We start from the raw sequence: 20,931 nt of genomic DNA, 5'->3' as shown, positions 1-20,931 counted from the left end.
CCCACATAGGTACAATACATGTGAAGCCCATTTCTGGTGTTCCCCACAGTGATACTGCTCATACTTGGACCAGCTCATCAGCTCAGGGTGGGTTATCAACAGTTCACCTTGATAAGCTGGAATTCTTATCAGTTTTGTTTCTATAAATAATATTCACACAAGTGTAAGTGTTTGTGCATGATATATAGTTGTCTTTTTCACATTTTGATCAATTTGGTGTAAGCCCAGACCTTGATCTTTCAACACAGTAGCTCTGTGTCTTCTTTTCTTACCATTCCTTGTTATTCCACATGCAGGAATATTCTAGCACATGGCAATATCCTCAATAGAATCAAGTGCGTACAAACAAACCAGTGATTGATATTCTGAGCAACATCTGAATATGACAGCAGTCAATCCAGTCACAATTACAGAATGAAACAAGGTGTTATCTTGCAGGAATGGTTTAGTCCATGTGCATGAAAACTAGAACAATTCAGTCACTCAAATCAGATCATTTATTCAACCAAAGTTTTTGGTTTTATTACAAAACATTGTTATCAAGAACAGAAAACAAACACAGAACACCAAAGAAATGTTATAAGATAGATTGGTATCTCCTGTAAGTTACCCACAGTGTCTCTGTATGTTCATACTCTTCATTACATTTGGTTGCATTTATAGAAAATCAGTATAATGCTGAACAGACAATATTCTTCATTTCATCTGGCTGCCATGGGCAACAAATTAGGAAAATACTGGACAGACAATATTCTTCATTTCATTTGGTTGTCATGAATAATAATTAGAATAGTACTGGACTGACAATATTCGTCATTTAATTTGGTTGTATGATATATTTGAATAATACTGGACAGAAAATATTCTCGACTTCATTTGGTGAACATGGACAGAAAATCAGTATACATGTAATGCCGGACACTGACAAATACTACATACAAATAAAATATGTGATACAGTATAGTGTGAACAGGGAAAGTTATTGCTTTCATACACAAATGATAATATATACATGGCCGATGTTTTCTTGTACAGGTACCTACATACATAATTAAAAATATGCATTTATAAATGTTATGTACAACAGAATAACTGTATCAATGAATAAATAATCCAAACAAAAATCTCAAATTCTTATTGCAAATTGAACGTAGCATTTTAGCATGGATGTTGACTGAGTCCCATTAGAAACTGTTTTTCATGACATGAAGTCTAAAAGAATGTGTGAATATTCCATTTTGAACATCATAATTTTCTAAGTTCACAATATACAAAATCACAGATTTATCTTTAGTTTTATTTCTTCTTCTTCTTTCCTTTCTTCCCCTTCTTTCCTTTTTTGCCTTTCTTTCCTTTCCCTCCCTTTCCACCACCGTCGTCATCATCACCCTGAGCTGCCTTCGCTCGCTTCTTGCCTAATGGTGTCTTGGCATACCAAGCCTGTATGGAGCATTTGAGTTAAACATTTACAGTTTATTCATGTTATTATATCTATACAGAGCTTATTGAACATGTCTGCTGGTATATATTCCAGCATTCACTTACAGGTTAAAGCATTCACTCGTCATGCCGAAGACCTGGGTTTCATTCTCAACTTGGGCACAATATGTGAAGCCCATTTCTGGTGCTAACCTCAGTGATTACTGCAACACTGCTAAGAGTGCGTAAAACTATATTCACTTACTCACTCATTTACTCACTCACTCAAAGTATTAATCATTTTTCAGATTTTCAGAAACAAAACAGATTTTGATTTCAACTGTTTGAATTAGATTTTGTAATCAAATAATTTACAATATTCACCCTTCAAATGGATATTACAGTTGTATCAGAATTTCTTTGTGTTGGTATATACATATTTTGGCAAATTGTCATGAAGTAGGGAGGCAGTGGAGTTAAGGCTTTTGTCACGTCAAAGACCTGGGTTCAATGTCCCACATTGAGTGAAGTCCATTTCTGGTGTCCCCCCACCAATAATGGTTGCAATACTGCTAAGAGCAGAATATTGCACAAAACCATACTCACTTTGTAGTGCTTTGTACCATTTCAGTACATACCTTGAAAGATTCCTCCTCTTCCTTGTAAATGGGGTCAATCCTGGCTAGCGGTGCCACAAACTCCACAGCCTGCAGGTGCTTCTTGGACAGCTGTTGGATACGACGGTCAGTGAGCACCTGCTGGACAGCCGTCACCATGTGACCAGGTGTGTAACCATCTGTCACCTTGGACAGAGAGCTGACGTCCAGATGATTGGTCAACACACCATTATACTTGGTGATGAGGCGCCGCCATAGCACTGAAGGAGCAGAGGTCGAATTCAAACAACTAGCAGTTGAGTTGCCCAGTTAATAGCATTTAGAAGAGGTTATGTTCGGTTTCAGCATGTCTCAATGATATTTGAGGAACAAGTTGTTTGTTCATGTAACAATGACCAACATTACATTCTTATTGTAGGAGGTATGACAGCTGACAGCAAAAGAATTGATCTATGTGTAGCAGCCATAAAATTTCCGAGTCCTGTGCTGGGATTTGAAACACAGACCTTCTAATCCAAAGTCAGACGCCTTGTCCACATGACCAAAGAGGTCAACTCCGACATCAAACTGACAATGTAAGCATGTCATCTGTCGGATGACTCCAGGTCCTACTATATATGCATCAGGGAAACAACGACATGCATTAACCTTGTTAGCTAGTCTGACCACCCAGTTACCTCTGGCAACAAGCTGCTGAAGGCCAAACCTAACTTGGATCCTAATAATAATGGAAATTAACAGCAGGAGCAAAAAGGAAGGGTGACAGTCCATGAATAAACTACTTTTTTGTTGCATGAGGACAAACTTTATGGAGGACCAGCTTCTTTATCCATTTTGATGCAATGTTTCCATACAGATTCCTGTATCATTGTCAAGCAAGTATGAAACCAGATGAGTCTGATTCACCAACTTTTACACATGCCACTCAAATAGGTTCTTTATTACAATGAGAGAGATGTTTCAGTGCAGATTCTAAAACCTACCAGTGATCATCACTCGCTTGATAACACCTACACCAAAATACTACTCTCACGGTAATATAGAAGACCCACAGATTGTTACCCTTCCTTTCCCTAAGATGCAGGATGGGAATGATGTACATAAATGCATGAAATAACTATCTGTAATGCACAATCTTCTGCACTCACAGTGTCTGGATGCGTAGTCTGGTCGAGGGATGAGGACGATCCGGTTGTAGCAGCTCATCAGGGGTTTCATCTCTGCGTCAAACGGACATCTGGTTGTTCCCACAAGGAGCAGACGGTCTTCAGACTTGATGGTCTTCAGGGCTTTGGGCAGCTCCTTCTTCAGACGCTTCGGGTCAGTCTTACAAAGAAACATTCAAATCAGGGATCACTGTTTTTCTAAACAGAGCAAGTGTTGCAGTGGACATTTCTAAATTTAACCAAAAATATGTACAATGCAAATTTTTTCTCTCGATTATATCAGGTGAACAATTGACTTTCCTTTGCATGTGTTTGTGATGGGTGATACAGGTGTGGCAGGATGTGCTCACCTCATACATACATTCATACACACCTGCTCATGATGTACAATGTATGTGCAAATGTACAATCAACTCGCATTTAACAGAAATGTCTGATCAAAAGGAAAAGGCTCTGTGGCTTTTCTCTGACATTTGTTAGAAAATGTTAGTAAAACAGTTATTCACATAACAGAATAATACAATATTCAAGAATAGATTTCTATCTTGAGTTACCTCCCCTTTTAAAATTCCACCAAACCCTTGCTTATTATATATACTGGACAAAATATGTTAGGGATAGTGGTATTTTTTATGACTGATATTTCATCAGTGTCAACAAATAAATACATCATTATTAATAATTTCAAAATTTACAAATATCCCCAACTATTTTTGTCCAGTATATGACAAACCAGATCATCACATGACTGATGTACTATGTGTTTCTATGTTTGTCCAGTTCTATCCATGCTACAAACATACTGCCATTTCAGGGTTTAACATCTTTAGAAACTATTTCTACGAATCCCCTGACTTACTGGATCAGTTTTGGGGACTTTCTTCTTGAACATCTTCTCACATTCACCAATGTAGAACACCGAAGGCTGCATGAGACGGCCGACCTACGACATCAAACAACTTACAGGTGTCAGCAGTATGCTCACAGACTCATAGACTAGATACTGAAATTAGATGAACCTCCAGAATATCTGACTATATGTTCAGACAGACATGTAATAGGCATAGAAAATATTCACCCTTCTTCAAACAAATCTTCATTGAAACCTAACAAGCACATAGGTTGGTTAATAATGGCGATGGTCAGGCATGACAACTTGTCAGACTAACTGACTAATGGCTGACACATGTCATCATATCCTAATTGTACAGATCAATGCTCATGTTGTTGATTACAAGATTGTCTAGTCCAGACACCTCAATTATTGACACCACCATAGAACTCTAATATTGCTGATTGCGATAATAAACAACACACAAACAAACAGTAACAGCAATGATGAATTTTTGTGATGGAGGTTGGAGGAATTGGTATGATTAGGGTGGATGTGTTTGTGTGTTGAGGGATGGTACTGAAAAGAGGGGTGTCATTAAGACTACGGGGTGGGTATGGATGGGTGGGCTACAAAAAACTACAAAATTTACTTGCACTCACCTTGAAGACAAGGTGCATCAACATCTTCAGGCCGTCCTTCCCTGGGTATTTTCCAGCCAGGTTGGCAGCGCTCAGGTCAAACAGGTTGGCTCCAGTCTCCTGGCAAATAGCGTGGACCAACATCCGCTTGCCTGTACCACGAGGTCCCGCCAGCATGATGGACTTGGTGATGGGTGCACTCTCATGCACAGCTGCGGAACCTGAGGTAACACGAGTGAATGTTGTTTTATGCAGCTGTCCACATTATTCCAGCTTTATGATAGCAGGCAGTAAATAACAGAATCTACACCAGAAAAATCAATGGATGGTATCTTGAACAATGTTTGTGACTCTATCCAGGAATATTTCAACTTTGTCTTATAAAACACATCAGACTTCTTCTTCTCCTAACTCCACACTGGGTGCAAGAATACCAAACAAGGATTCCAATATACAACTGTTTTGAATCAGATATACATGGCATACATATTTCTTACATATAGTATCAACTGTCAGTTCCCCTAATGATGGGATCTGTAATTGTCAAAAAGATTCAAGAAGATTGATCCATAAAATATCTTGGTCATCAACTTCTAAATGCTGTCAAAAGACATCATATTCTTCTGGTTAAACATCTTATTTCTGTCACTCCTTGTAAATTCCCATGTCACCCCAAGTCCCAACCCCAAACCTAACCCCTCCTCCCCAAGGTCACTACAGTCTTTGTTAAGTACAAAAATAAGGAAAGTTGTAATTCCAGAATAGAAACAAGGTCCTGAAAATCAACAAGGTCAGAGATTGTAATTCCAGTAAGGTTCTGGCCCGAAGTTATGATGATTAATTTCTGAACCTACCTAACGGCAGTATGCCAAACTCTGTCACCAGCCTCCTCACGTCACTGAGGGAGGGCATAGGTTCAATGTTGGCTTGACGTAGAGTGGTCCCAAGATAGCTGTATTCCCCTTCAAAGTCGGACAGCTTGACCTGTGGGGCACGGATGATGATGCCCTGAGTCACCAGCTCCTCGTACAGGTCCTCAATGGTCCTGATAAAGGATGAGTTTTAGATTTATTTTAGTTTTGTTTGTTTGATGTTTAATGCTGCACTTACCATTATTCCAGTTATATAGCTGCAGTTTGTATCTAATCAAGTCTGGACCAGACAATCCAGTGATATGTATACACATTTCAGATACGATGAACATGACTACCTTAAGCATTATGAGTTAGATGCATCCAGGGTATAGTGGAAACTAATCAGAACGTATCCCAGTGAGATAATGAGGACGTGTATCAATAAATCAAAGCCAGAACAGTTTCTGAGAAGCAGCATAAACATACAGCTCATGCGGCTAAGGGCCTTGTCCGTAACATCCACAACTCGTCTATGTTGCCAAGACTCAGGTGTTTACAGGCCTTGTCATATTGCTGGAATTTTGCTGACTTTTGCATGAAACAACAATCATAAAAACAAATACATCTGGACTTACCTGTCAGGAGTAAGATCTTTCTCCTTCTTCTTCTTCTTGCCCTTCTTTCCACTCTTCTTCTTCTTCTTCTTCTTTTTGCCAGATTTCTTCCCTTTCCCCTTCTTGCCCTTGTCACGATCCACCGCCTGCGGACAACATGATCAGAGTTCGAAAATAACAATCATAAAAAGAAATCCTTGTCATAACCTCTACGTTAACTGTCACTGATTATGGGGTCAGTGATAGATTCAAATAATCCTGGAGGAAACCCTTCATAGCACAGCCCTACCACTTACATGTTAATAAAGTAAACTCAGAACAGCTTTATGAATAAAGCATACAACTTTATGGATGACAATTTATAGTTTCTTACAAAGAGTGTCCTTCTATTGTAGATTTTTGCATCATTACTAAATTAAAAGTGAAATTATTGTGCTTTCTGAATTTGCAACAATGTCACAACTGAAGGGTAACAGACAAAAACAGACAAAAACATAGGGCACATCTGACTGGTACTGACCATCTTGAGGTTCTTCAGCTCAGTCCTCATCAGTTCATCCACCTGAACTCTGACCTCATCCTCCACCTCCCGCCGCTTCTCCTCCTTTATCAACTCAGCATCATGTTTCTGGGAGAAGTTGTCACTCTCGTCCCGGAACTGCCACACATCTGTAGCATGAAAAACACACGCATAATTGTGGATCACATTTTACATACAACATAAAGCATACACCATGGCACATATAATTGATTCCCAGTTGTGTATCCCTGTTCCATCCAAATGAGTGAGTGAGTTTAGTATGATGCTGCAATGTTCATGCTATGAGCCAGCAGTCTGTAAACAATCAAGTCTGGACCAGACAATCCAGTGATAATCACTATGAGTATTGGCCAAGACATTTGGGATACATCCAAGTCAAAGAGTCTGACCATCCAATCCTGTTAGTTGCCAGTTACGACAAGCATGGGTTAGTGAAGATCAGTTCTAACCTGGATCTTCATGGGTCCCTGTCCAAGTGTGAGGAAGTGATGCAGGTTGTACACAGTTACCATTCTGTGAAATCCACAAACACAGGGATATCAAGAACAGATATACAATGTGCATCTAAAGAGCTTGCTGCCAATGAAGGTGAGTAAGATTGTTGTTCAGTGCCTGTTCACAACTTACTTTTGTACTGGTCTGTTCCTTCATTGACCGCTGGGACAAAATTGGAAGGAGCCATTTTCCATCCCTCTTCTTCTTCCTTAAAAATAACAAAATGCATATATTATCCACAAGTGTAGAATGATACATTTGTGTTTCGGCAACTCTAGCTGCTGAAGTAAAACGACAACCCAGTGTTTTCATTATTGAAAAACAGTTGACATAACAACATCCATTTGATCATGCTGTCATCTGAACAAAACACAGACTCCAGTGAATCAACTTTTAGGGTAGATGTATCATTTTCATTTTCATTTTTAAGCTTCAGGCCAGACCAATATTACCTCTTGTTATATGGATCTGCTAGTTATATTTTTTCAAGAATAACACACAAAATACAGATTAATTTTCCCCTGTCAAAAACTACAATCCATATGTTTTTCTTGGACAAAAAGTAAACTTACAAGAAATTCTGTTTTACATTCGTTTTTGTTTACCCCTATATACACTTCATAAATTACCAAAAGGAACCAAGGAAAATATTTATAGTATTTAGAAGGAATATTACTTTGGCAGGTGATTTTATTTTACTTTTTTTCCATCCTGCCTTTAGAATTTCTGAGGACAAAAATCCATAAAACAAGCATTTATAAAACAAGAAATAGAATTGGTCGGGCCCAATGAGTAATGCATACAGAAAACAATGTTAAACTCTGAACTATCTTTTCCCCAAAAACTGAATGGGGTGGTGAGGTAGCCTTGTGGTTAAAGTATTTGTTTTTTCCAAAGGTTTGGAATTTACATTATTTGTTCACTCGTGACATACCAGTCACAATTCAGTTTTTCTCTTTTCACCTGTTTTCATCAATTACAAAAACATTGCATCACATTCAAGATTATCCCATGTACTATTATCCCCATTTACTAATGCTAAACTCCCTGGGCTAGGCCCCAGTTTCTCGAAACAAACTCAAGGTTTGACTTAAGTTTGATTTTTAACTCACATTTGAGTAAACACAGGAAATTGATTTCCCAGAATGAACCGAAACCGATATTAAACTCAAACACAGTAGACAATTTCAGTTTGGTGGATAGTTTAATTAAGTTTGTGTGGGCTTTATTTTTAATTTCAAAAATACAGCTGAGTTGAAATTCAGCTGTTTCATTTTGTCAAGCTCAGTTTGAAATTTGAGTAAAAGCGTAAAGTTTGTTTTGAGAAATCGGTGCCTGTTCAGATTGACTCACCTTGCTTTTGTTTCCAGTTTAATAAAAATAGCCTTCCAAACAATTACTCTCATGATTATTACATGATCAAATGTGTCATATGACTACACAAAATAAGAGTGAAATTTTGCGCAGGTTTCATATAAGTGATAATTTCTTTGTTTAATGATACATTTTATTCATGTACATATGTGCAGTAAAACACAGAAAGCAAATGTGACAGCCCTCTTCACTGATGTCATGTTAAATTGTTTAATGATGTCTCATACCACAAAATACAGAAAGAAATGTTGCTGAGCAAAAGTGATATGTGCACCTATGATATACTGAGGGGTAAAAATAAGGGATCACATGAAAGCACAAGTGCTCCCTTCTTTTTTTTTTTCAATGTTTCTTCACAAGCTTTATATTTTATTTATTTATTTCAATACTGAAAGGCCTCAGGCCTATAGTATAAAACACACATCATACTACTCATGATATAAAGTAGTATAATATCATGGAGTCATATCATACCATATAATGCTGTATCACGTCATATTAGATCATATGATATCAGATGGTACCATGTCATGTCATGTCGTATCATATATGTTCTCACATCGAAAATAGTATCATACCATATCATAATACATCATATCATCGTCTCACGTCATATCCTATATATCATATGTCAGAGATCAGCTTGTACATCATATATAATGGCATATCAAATCATATACATGACATTTTAGCAAATGTAATATAGTATCATGCTAAATCACTCACTTCTCGATATCACACATATCTTTATATCATTTGTAGGGCGCACTCCATATACATATCATTTATAGAAGAATTGTCTGGATAGCATAGCTTTGTGAATAAAAATTGCAATATTTTGGATTACCTTTTCATTTGAACACGTCAACAGTGAAGAGAATTTGGCAATTGATGGATGTACAAAATAGTATTCTTTCATATATTTTCTGCGTAGTGTATCAAATGCTGGACAGACAAGAAGGAAATGATATTCGTCTTCTATTGCATTGTTAGTGCAACATTTACATAGTCTATCTTCTCTTTTTATATTCATAAATCTCCCCTTTTCAATCAATAAATCATGGGATGAGCAACGAAAACGTGATAATGCTGTTCTGAATTTCTTAACATTTACACATGATAGATAACCTTCAGTATAAATGTGGGTTTTTAGTGTTGAGTAATACTTACACTTTGTTGATAATGAAACAATTCCCAACCACTTTTGTTGATATATGTCTTTTAATCTTTGTGTGAATGTATTTAAAAACAGTGATGGGGCGAACACTTTTTGATCATACCATAGGTTATGGAATCCAGTTGAGAAGAGTAGGTTTTTTACTTCTGATACCCAGTTCTGCTTACCGTTTTCATGCAACAATAACATCATTTCATAACATTTTTGGGGTAAACGGTGTGATGACATGTTTAATAACTTTATCCAATATTTGATCACTCTAGTTTGCTGGAATATGTGGAGGGGAAACCTGCCACATTCTCCATATACCATAACGTCTGGTGTGCTCATCTTTACTCCGAGAAATGTTTTACAAGCAAATAGGTGAACTTTTTCTATACAATCAAAGCTTTATATTGCATAGCTTGTGAAGAAACCTGGAATAATATATAGGAACACTTGTCCTTTCATATGATCCCTTATTTTTTTCCCTCAGTATATATATGGTACTGGTTATGTTTCACCATATGGTATAACAGAACTGAGACAAAATACAAGGGATAATGGAGGGTGAGGTTGCCACGGTAACACAGTGCCTTACCTCATCATCCCCTCCTTTTCCCTTCTTTCCTTTCTTTCCCTTTTTGTCCTTTTTCTTGTCTTTCTTTCCCTTCTTGCCCTTCTTGTCTTTCTTTCCTTTTCCTTTGTCATCCTCCTGCAATCCAAGATGGAGAGTCTAACACATGCAATACTGCTCATGCATTTTTATCAAATCTTGGCATTTGCAGAAACAAGTCAGACTTTAAAATGAAAAACACATCTTTCAGTACTAGAGTGTAATAATGATACACTCTGTCATAAAGAGACAAAACTAGATCTTTCTTTTTACAACCATTTTCAGACAGAGGGTGATTTGTGTTGAATATTTAGTTAAAATACCACAGAGAACGCTCTATAACTTCATGCAGTCCTTACTTCTGTACAACATACAGGGCTATGAACTTGCTTAATTATCATGTGATTGGAGATAACAAGCAAAAGGGCCATCCAGATTGAGACATATTCTGGCAACCCTTTGCCTTTGAGGAAAGTATTCACCATCAGGTATACGACACACAACAAGGTCACTGACATGTTCATACAATCTAAACAATTGTCACCCATGAACAGAAAACATCTGTGGGGACCAGTTCTAATCTAGAAATTCCTGCTGAGTAAATACTAATATCAGATGAAAATACAGGAAACTATCACATCCACGATACTGTAAACAGGTGAACATTATTTGTTTTTACCTTTGCTTTCATAATTTTGTTAAATGGATCAAACTTTTACTCTTGCCCCCAGTTTCATGTATGGATTAAAACTATATTATGGCGAAGGAATTTTCAAGTGAAAGAGGTTTCACTTTACAAATACATGACTGCACACCCCAAAGTGACAGCTATATTATGGTGACGATGAATGTGCAATACATACAGACATGCCTAGACTACAACACTAGCACACCACACATTACATGCAGTAACAGAATTCGTTTGTAATGTAATACTGTCAGCTGGTATTGGACTCTGGACTCTACTTCTGCGATGCTCCTTGTGGTTTCAAGTGAGTGTTGGAAGACAGAATGGTTGTGGACTTAACTACTTCAGCCAAACCCATGAGAACAGATCCCTTAGAAAACTGAATATCCATAACATGCAGATCCTGAAGAGCAAAGGTATGTAACTCTGCATATCAAGGTCATATGCCGCTTCTCAGGACATATGCTAGATGCTGCTTCTTGACTGACAAAAAGTTGCCAACCTAAGTTACAAACCAATCATACTTGTATAATCTAGTGCATGTTAACTGCCTTTAAACATACAGTTCATATTTCACATCATACTATCACTCTGTGAAACTGCAGTAGCTTAACCGAAAATAACTAACTTAATTGTGCATCTGTGTTCAGTCAACTTAAATGAATCTGTCTGCATTTCACTTCTATGGAAACATACCTAAGCAATAAGACATATTTTGACCCAATGTGGTTAATCCTGATCCCTGTTACATGGTATATGTAGCCATCTTTCATATATTTTCAAATATCCATGGTTACAATGTAAATTATATTTTTGATTTATTTGTCAACTAGAGGCATAAAAATATACTTCATAGAATGGAAACTTTAAAGGTCACATGCAACACAAAACACAACTTTGATACCTTTTGGTATGGACTTACAGAAACAAATTATCAAAAATGCAAATTCAACTAATAAAGTTGGGATTTCCCTAGCTGTGCTGCACTGCGTCCATAGCTGATGCACAGTTATTAGGTTTGTGTGACTTGACCGGAGGAGCCAGCTCATACAAACATGTACAGCAAGTGAGACATGCAAGGATTATCACTATGGTTGAAGTTGGAGATCAAGAGATGTTTCTTGTGATTGCAAGCATCTTGGGTCTGCAGTAAAAAATATACACTGGCCCCATCCATGCAGATTTGCAAACCAAGTTTATATGAAAGTGTAGCATTAGAAATACTAACATCATTGCTAAAAATTGTACAGCTTGAAAACTGGAATGTTTAATACATGTCTATGGAAACATAGAAAAATATGTTGATTGTGAGAACCTGTGTTTATCTGTTGTTTAAAGCTGCACTCAGCAATATTCCAGCTATGTGGTGGTTGTCTGTAAATAATTGATCATCAATTTTGTGATATGATGACACACTTTAATCATTGTTTTGTTTGTAGTTTAACACCACACTGTAAATAATTGAGTATGGACCAGATGATCCAGTGATCAACATCATGAGCATTGATCTACGCAGTTGGTATATGATGACATGTGTCAACCAAGTCAGAAAGCCTGACAATCTGATCCCGCTAGTCACCTCTTACTATACAAGCATGGGTAACTGAAGACCAATGCTAACTGAGGATGTTCACAGGTATGACACACAATCGTCCATTTGCCACCAAGTTCTAGCTAATCCATTTCAGTAGCCTCTATATCCAGCATAGGTTACTGGAGACCCAATGTATTCAGGAATCCCTAAAAGGTCTACAGACAACCTAAAGATCCCCGAATTTCAACAGTGCTGTCTACTTACAAAACACACAACAAGCACAATGCATGATGCAGCAACACCTGTCTTATCTAACACAGCGTTCATGTTTAATGAGTGTTATATTTGGGAGTACACTTTCTAAATAAAGTATAAACTACAGTACTTTTGGTGTTAAGCCTTATACAAGACTCCAACCCATCTGTCAACACACAAAACTCACTCAGCCACTGCATTTCCACAAAATGAAGTCTCACAACTGGCAGTCCATGTTCTGACATGGGGAAATTGGCAAACTTCCAATGGCCAAAAGATATGAAAAGCTGTGAAGTTCTACAAATACTTTACAAAGAAAGCCCAATCCCAAACATAACCTGTGTAACATATGACCACTGTCTTACTGGCATTGTGTTTTCATAGCCTTCCTGCCTGAGGTAAACACACATGAAAAGCAGATAAAATGAAGCATTCAGTGTACTTGTCACCAATGTTGTGATCCCATTTCTATTTTTCAAAGTTAAACAAACCTTCCGCTGTGATTTTCCTCTTTCAAACTTCAAAGCAAATGAAACTGATACAGGACACTCCAACACACTACGCATGCAGACTACATCGTAATACAAGATAAATGGTAGCTCATAGCTAGGACTATAGCTAATATAGTTAACGATGATAACCTACACCTGTACACAGCTGACACAAAGTTGCATGGATCAGCATACAGCAGTTGTCCAGAAGTGAGTCATCATTTCCCAAAACTTACATGTTAATTACCTCTAGCAAGAATAATTTTCATAAATTAAGTGCCATTTTATTTTGATATTTTGCAAACATCTTGGAAATCATCTTCAGCTATGTGTACATCATTTTCTTTCATCTTTCTACTCAATAGTTATCAAATTACATCCTACTAGGCACCATATATAAGAATAACTTTTAATCTATCCAATAAATAGCCACGTTAATCCTGATTGGTATGTCTAAAATATGTTGATTGAATAGTTTCAGTTTTCTTAAAAGTCATTGGAAAATTGAATGGAAGTTTAATATGTGTATGTAGCGGAGATCATTTCCCAGCTGGTAAGAAAGTATTGAAAGCAATTCAACCAAAACTAAATTTATGAAAGTTATTCTTACAAGAGTCAATTAACCTGTAAATGTATGGGAATTTCATTAAAGATGACTCACTTATGGCCAACTACTGTACCTTCATGCAGATGGAACTAAGTTTTTCATATTTTACATGAAAAAGAGAAATTTGTATTCTCCTAACCTGTGACAAATACATATAATGAAAATTTAATACAAATGTTTTTAATGGTTTAAAATGCATATTCACTTGAGCTCTCACTAGTAAGCTTGTAAACAAACCAACTACTATATACACATTTACTTGCATGAATTTACTGCAAAACGAAAGAGAAAGATTCAGGTGATATACATCATAACAACAGACATCTACACAGAGCATACTTGTTCATTTTCCCCATGACTACCTGTAATAAACCTGATTTTTCTTTGTGAGTTACAAATTTCAATAGTCAAACAGCTTGTCAGTAGGTCACATACATTGTATGTGATTTTTGTTTTCATCTAAAAGTTTTATTTGACTGAGTAACAACAAATCTGGATTGATCCTACTAAATGTACTGTTATAAATCTAAAACATGACAGAACCTGAGTTCAATGCTATTTCGTTGTCAAAACAGTCTGTACTGTCACCGTTACATAAAACCAATGTCAATCTGATTTCATTATTTTGGGAATTTTCCATTTCTGTGGTTAGTGGATCTGACAGTAAACCAAGCCCCCTAAATACTGCGCCAGAAAGGTTTTTCTAAAACCAAGATAAACTTCAAGTAGTCATGCATTTTTGTCACCCACAGAAGTGGAAATAGACCTGGGAATTATATTGACCCAATTACAAGTTAACTGGACATAACTGGACATAATAGCTACTGGTACACTGTCATTAGTTAACACTGTAAACAACTTGAGTTACCAGTGTGCAGGTACCCAACTTTGACGATCCTAAACTAAACTTGATACAGCCTTACTTACATGTCTCCAGATTCCAGTAATAAAGAACAATACATTTGTCAAATCTGACCATGCTGGAAACACGTTTGACTATTTACTTGATTGCTCTAATGTTCAAACAAGTAACCTTACCACTTCAGCAACAAGAGACATAATTCAAAGTGTTCCAATTTTGACAGATTCCACTGAAAGTTGTGACTTGTGATATTATTGAAACCATCACCCTACCTTTTCCCTGAGCTCTTGTTCAAGTTCTTCTGGAGTTTTCTGTTTAAATATGGCCGCCGAACCACCATCATCTTCATCAGGGTACTCAGGGAACTTTCCAGTAGCATCTCTGGAATTGTGGACAGAAGATTCATATTTTGTCAACATTCATTCAGCTTGAGCGAGTGAATGAGAGCATATTTTTGCCCTGCTCTTAGCAATATTCCAGCAACATCACTGAAGGGACACAAGAAATGTGACAGACACATTGTACCCATGTTGGGAATTAAACCATTTCTTTTCATCTCAATCAGTTCATCCAACAAAAAGCACTAATTATGCAAAGGTTATAACTATGAAAACTAAACCACCAAACAATGGAGGTAACATACCTGGTATATCATAACAGTATGAAGTACTGTAGCAATCTGGCAGCCACTGATTTCCCTGTGGTTCCGACAGTGCATTTTTAAAACATTATCAGCTTAGAGGAGGAACACTGGAAATCCCATGAAGTACCTGACCCCGACTCTGACCTGACCATGACCTTGACCCTAAACCCGACCCTGACCCTGTGACACTGATACCTTTTGCTTTCACTTTTAACCTGATTGTGAAGACCATATGCTACAATGCCATGGATAAGAACAAATTTTAAGGTGTACGTAACACAATCCATGCATGGATTTGTTGCTTTCGAATGAATGTTAAAATATTTGCCATTTCACCAGTACGATTTTGTAGCAAATGGACAATAATTCTGAAATGTACCTACCTGCACTCAATGAACCACTGTCTGATCTGGTCCATCATGGTTTCCTTGATGTCTGGTCCCTCAGTGTCCTGGATCTTGTCCTTGATGGTAATGAGAGACTGCTGGTATTCTTGCTCATTTTGTTCTTGGACTCGCCGCCGAGACTCCTCCGTTTTCAGGGCATGAGCCTGGGGGGTGTTCTTCAGTGGCACCAGAATTGTGGGTGGGGCCTAGAAAGAAAAATAATCATGAAGAACTTTGCCCAAATCACACAGAATAATACTGTTCTTTAAAAAGTGGCTCTACCAATACCAATCCAGCAGTATGTCAGACTTCTTCAAGATATATGACAACAGCCTGTACATAATCAAGCCTGCACCAGACAATCCAGAGATTGACATTATGAGCATCAATCAACCAAAATGGGGGACAATGAGTTCCTCATCATGTCAGTGAAAGCTACATCTTGATACTCCTCGTCACCTGAGACACAACCATGGCTTATGACACACCAGTTAACCCAGAATATGTCACTGACTACAATACCTGGACTTACTTATAATGTTGGGCGTGGAACATCACTGCTACAGAAGGGCAGGCAGAATTTTTTCCAATTTTTTTTAACAAATTAAATTTGTACTTTGTATATATGCTCTTAACAAAAAAAGCAACATAATTTTGTTCAGCTTCAAGTGACAAGACACATAAAATGTTCACATACTGCAGTGTTCAATAACACTACATTGTTGGTCTTCCTACCATTCCAATGAAGATCATTTCTTCGTCTCTCTCACGTTTGGTCTGACGTCGCTGAGCAAAGCCTTTCCACACCTGAGTAATTGAAAATAACATACATCCTTTCTAAAATATATTTATTGAAACATGAAAATAACATACATCCTTTCTAAGATATATTTATTGAAACACACCCAATATCATTACTTCGCAATTTCTGTAATATTCGTGTTCCAGTTTGATCAAAACTGGAATACACACTGAGGTGTTTCTTCAGAAACCAGCATCATTGCAAGGACCTTCTTTGAACATTAATTTTAGGGTGAGTCAATCACATCATACATTGCTTCTCCATAAAAATCATTACCACCACCATCACGCCCCAAGCCATATATTATGAACAGTCCCATGTGGTACATGTGGGTGATACACCAACCAACAAAATACCTTCTGTATTCTCATGGCAGCGATGTCAGGATCCAGGGTAGGAGCTCCCTTGCTGGATCTCTGTTTTTCTCTCTCCTCCTGCTGACGGATCTCTCTCATAAACTTTGCACGGAGACGTCCCTGGCGGGCTCTCTCATGAATCTGGATCAGTCGAATGGCTTCCTCCAGAGGCATCTTGACTTCCTCCTTGTCCTAGGAAGAGAAGCTTCATGGTGTCACATGTCACTTATCAATGTATTTAAAGAAGACTTAAAATATGAGTTTAAGTGAAGAAATGCTCCAAATATCTATCAAAATTCTAAAACTCTTACATTATTTCTTACTTTCTGATTATTTAGGGTAGATCAGTTAAAACATCTTTATACAAGAACATAACATAATGTTTGAGTAAAAGAACATCTATGAATTAGAAGCAATCTTTAAGACTTTTTAGAGAGGGCTGTTGTATGACATCAAACTTTCAGAGTTCTTTAACACAAACTATACAAAAATAAAGGTCATAACTAAAACATTGGTGAAGTATTCACTATATACTGTCATCGTTCAGTTAGCGTGACATACCCTCTCCTGATCCTGTGGTCCAATCTTTGTCAGTATCTGACCCAAGAGTTTTTCACGCTCTTTGAGAGGTTTCAATCTTTCCATGATGAAATATTTGGGAATTGGAATCTCCACATCATTCTGAAAGGACGAAAAGATATCAGTAACAAATGAGTATATGTGATACTTTTAAATAATTTGATAAGAAGATCACCAGATACATACTCATACTGTACGAAAGTTTTGTGACAATTAGAAGTGGCATTGACAGAATGCTTGAATAAATCCTCCTTGACATGTTATTGAACATTACTTTTTCAGAGTGGACATATATTTGATTCAAAACAAAATGTTAGAAATCAAAACAGATAAACACAATTTAACATAATATAATTACACTAAATGATATTCTTGTTGATCTTATAAACATTGCTTTTGACAAATAACAGAACTACAAAATGAACTTACGGGAGTTAGTTTCAAGTCAGACAGGACATCATCAAAGTAATGGTACTCAGAGAACTCAAGGTTCACCATTTCATGTTTTAGTTCTACGATGCGCCCCATGATGCCATCAAGGACATGTCGCAATACCCGGCGCTTCTGTGGGTGAACAATCTGGTCATATGATTGCTCCAGGCGGCGGAAGATTTGAATATACTTGATGTAGAGTGTTGCCAGTAACTGGAATGCTGCCAAGCGATCCTGGAATAATAAAGAAAGTCATTCTGGTGATAATGGCTATGCTTTCATGACAGTGTTTAAGAGTACAACACAATTTTAATTAATTGATTTTAATGTCATAACACTAACGTGTACTCTGTTGATGATTTAGAGTGAGTGTGTGAGTTTAGTGTTACGTCACCTTTAGAATTTCCTGCAATATCACAGCAGGGGACTCCAGACATAGGTTTCACACACTATACCCTGTGGGGAATCAAACCTGGGTTTTAGACATGATGAGTGACCACTTTCACCACTAGGCTCCCACAATGTTCCAATTTAGAGGCTTTAGATTCAAGTACCATCGAACACCTCCATAACATCATCGATACATTTACTTATGATGAAACAGTGCAGGTGGGTAAGATGCATTCTAGCTCTTGGGAAAATTTGTTTTTTCCTTTGGGTCATATTATGTCTATCACGACATTAGGAAAAAATCTCATAGTCATCTCTGTCCACAATTGATACTTTTGTGTATGGATTAAAGGTATTTATCAGAACAAAATGAATACACAATACTCTAGACTACCAAGAATAATGTTTTTGAATGGCACTTAGTAGTAATGCATACCAGGGGAGGCCAAGTTCATGGATGTCTGTCGAACTTCTGTATTTTATTATAATGTATATATATCTATCATTATTCATTATTCTTAAACCTTCAATATCACAACCAATCACTGAACTTGCACCCAACACCCACTCACTCCAACCTCTTACAAAGAATAAATTCATCTCAATTCCAGTTACTTAAGCTTAAAATATGAGACAATGTATAAGAGTGACAGATATTATTTCTAAGATAAGGTCCATCTCTAAGTGTAACATTACAGCTACTCACCCTCTCTGGTTTAGGGGGTTCCGGGGGCATCTCCTGCTGGATAATATCCACCAGGGTAGCCTGAGCCTCCGCCCATTGCTTGTTGTAGTAGCTGATGACAACAGAGAAATACATCCTTGTTTAGCAAAGGACACTCTGAATACACCTTGTACACAGACATTAATGGAAAACACCTTGTCATGGTCCATGTATGTCTTTGAACTTCTGCAAGTTGGCTGAATATCATACCAGGTACCTAAGTTAGAGAGCAGTTGTTTGACAAGAGGCGCCCCCTTGTGGCACAGTTTGTAAAAAGTAAATAATATGTCAGTAAAAGTTCTCTTTAAAGTAAATTGTTTACTTCCATTATTCATTGTGTGTGTTTTCATAAAGATGTTTCAGTATTGATATGAAATAAAGTATTAAAATATTTGGCACATTATTAACTTCTAAAAAAAACAGGAAATTAAAAATACAGTTTGATTCATCAAAATATTTTTTGTAAATTATCACTAGATTAATATTCAAATATAAAAAAATATACTATCAGAGGGTATCAACATTATATACAGCTAAAACAGCACACACAAATTAAATTTGATAAGGGGAAATAACTCTTGCCAAGGTTTATTTTCAGGATAAATTGTGTCACCACAGGATAAATTGTGTTGCCAAAATATCATGAAGTATGATTAGAAGAAAGTTAAAGGGAAAAATCTGTGCAACATAAATGCTGTCACTTCCCGTCCCATATGGTATGCAGACAAATGACACATACACTGTTGCACAGTGTGCAAATTTATCAAGTAATTCTTGTGACATCACGTCAGTGAACGGAAAGAGTTGAATAGGTCATGGATAAGTAGTGGAAAATAAAATATTTCAGACTGGTGCTTGCATAAAATTGTGCAACCCCTCACTGTACTTTCAACACAGGAATATGAAACATAACTGAGTGGAGTTTATACGCACTTGGCGAATTAGACTACCTTCTAGCTATATCGGCATCATTGAGCATTACGTCTTGAGAATGTGCTTTGGAACAAAATCACCTACAATTACATAAACAGACTTTGACACATTTTTTAAGTTTGTGGTGCTGTATTCTAAAGGTAGGCCATGCTTTGCAATTTTATATGCTGTTGTCTAATTATAATCATAAAAACAATACAAATTTAAGTATGATATTTTGATTATTTTTCTGCCCATTTCAAGATTCATCAACCTTACTGTGAAATGGCCATATATATTTTGCCATGACAAATAGGTATACAGTACACTCTGTCTAATTCGGAACAGTTTGGGATAGCAGTCCGAGTTACATGTACAGTGATTTCTTAAGTCAATGGGTGAAGGCTTGGACTGTAGTTTCAGTCCAGTTTATACAGCAATCTGAGAAAGAAAGAGTGCACTGTAATGTAAAATTCTAGGCAACCCAAACTTTGACTGAGTTTACAAACAAATATTCTGCATATATTAATATTACAGTTTAAAAAGCATTTGACAGAGAAATCTTTATCTCCTATGCGAGAAAATTTGTGAAAAATGTCAACAAAAGTCATTTATGATAATTTTGCGATACAAGATCTACCAAAAAATATCAAGACAGGTAAGAAAATATCATGACAGATTTACAAAGTTATCCAAATAAACAAAACAATGGAAACATTCAATCATGCTACTACTGGCAGCAGTAAAACTCGCTTCTAAGCCGTAAAAGTAAAATGTTACTTTACCTGTGTGACATTGTCACTGCTACAGCAGGACGTGATAACTAAAAACGCACTTATTTCCCACTCAGAACACTTCGACGTGGCGCCATTTTGTTTTATCATTTGCTGTCATGGAAACAAACTCTCGATTGCTGCGAGATTTCCGGTACGTTCAATAACTGGT

General features: G+C 37.0%; 1 protein-coding gene across 1 annotated transcript; it reads right to left on the bottom strand.

The window, feature by feature from the left end:
- Window positions 1–479: 479 nt before the first annotated feature.
- LOC137295608 (dynein regulatory complex protein 11-like) lies at window positions 480–20,886 on the bottom strand. Its single transcript, XM_067827045.1, has 18 exons — window positions 20,772–20,886; window positions 19,057–19,147; window positions 17,958–18,194; window positions 17,511–17,630; window positions 16,950–17,141; window positions 16,527–16,598; window positions 15,789–15,997; window positions 15,035–15,143; window positions 10,311–10,424; window positions 7,312–7,387; window positions 6,664–6,812; window positions 6,165–6,289; window positions 5,530–5,720; window positions 4,697–4,896; window positions 4,062–4,145; window positions 3,185–3,362; window positions 2,058–2,296; window positions 480–1,440 (listed from the first exon to the last, which is right to left on the bottom strand). The coding sequence occupies exons 1-18, from the start codon at window positions 20,780–20,782 to the stop codon at window positions 1,297–1,299; spliced, it is 2,541 nt and encodes an 846-aa protein (XP_067683146.1). The 5' UTR covers window positions 20,783–20,886; the 3' UTR covers window positions 480–1,296.
- Between the last annotated feature and the right edge of the window lie 45 nt (window positions 20,887–20,931).

The sequence above is a fragment of the Haliotis asinina genome, chromosome 9 (genome assembly GCF_037392515.1).
Source record: "Haliotis asinina isolate JCU_RB_2024 chromosome 9, JCU_Hal_asi_v2, whole genome shotgun sequence".
NCBI lineage: Eukaryota > Metazoa > Mollusca > Gastropoda > Lepetellida > Haliotidae > Haliotis > Haliotis asinina.
Note: the sequence above shows the minus strand (reverse complement) of the source record. Positions and strands in the feature narration are given on the sequence as shown.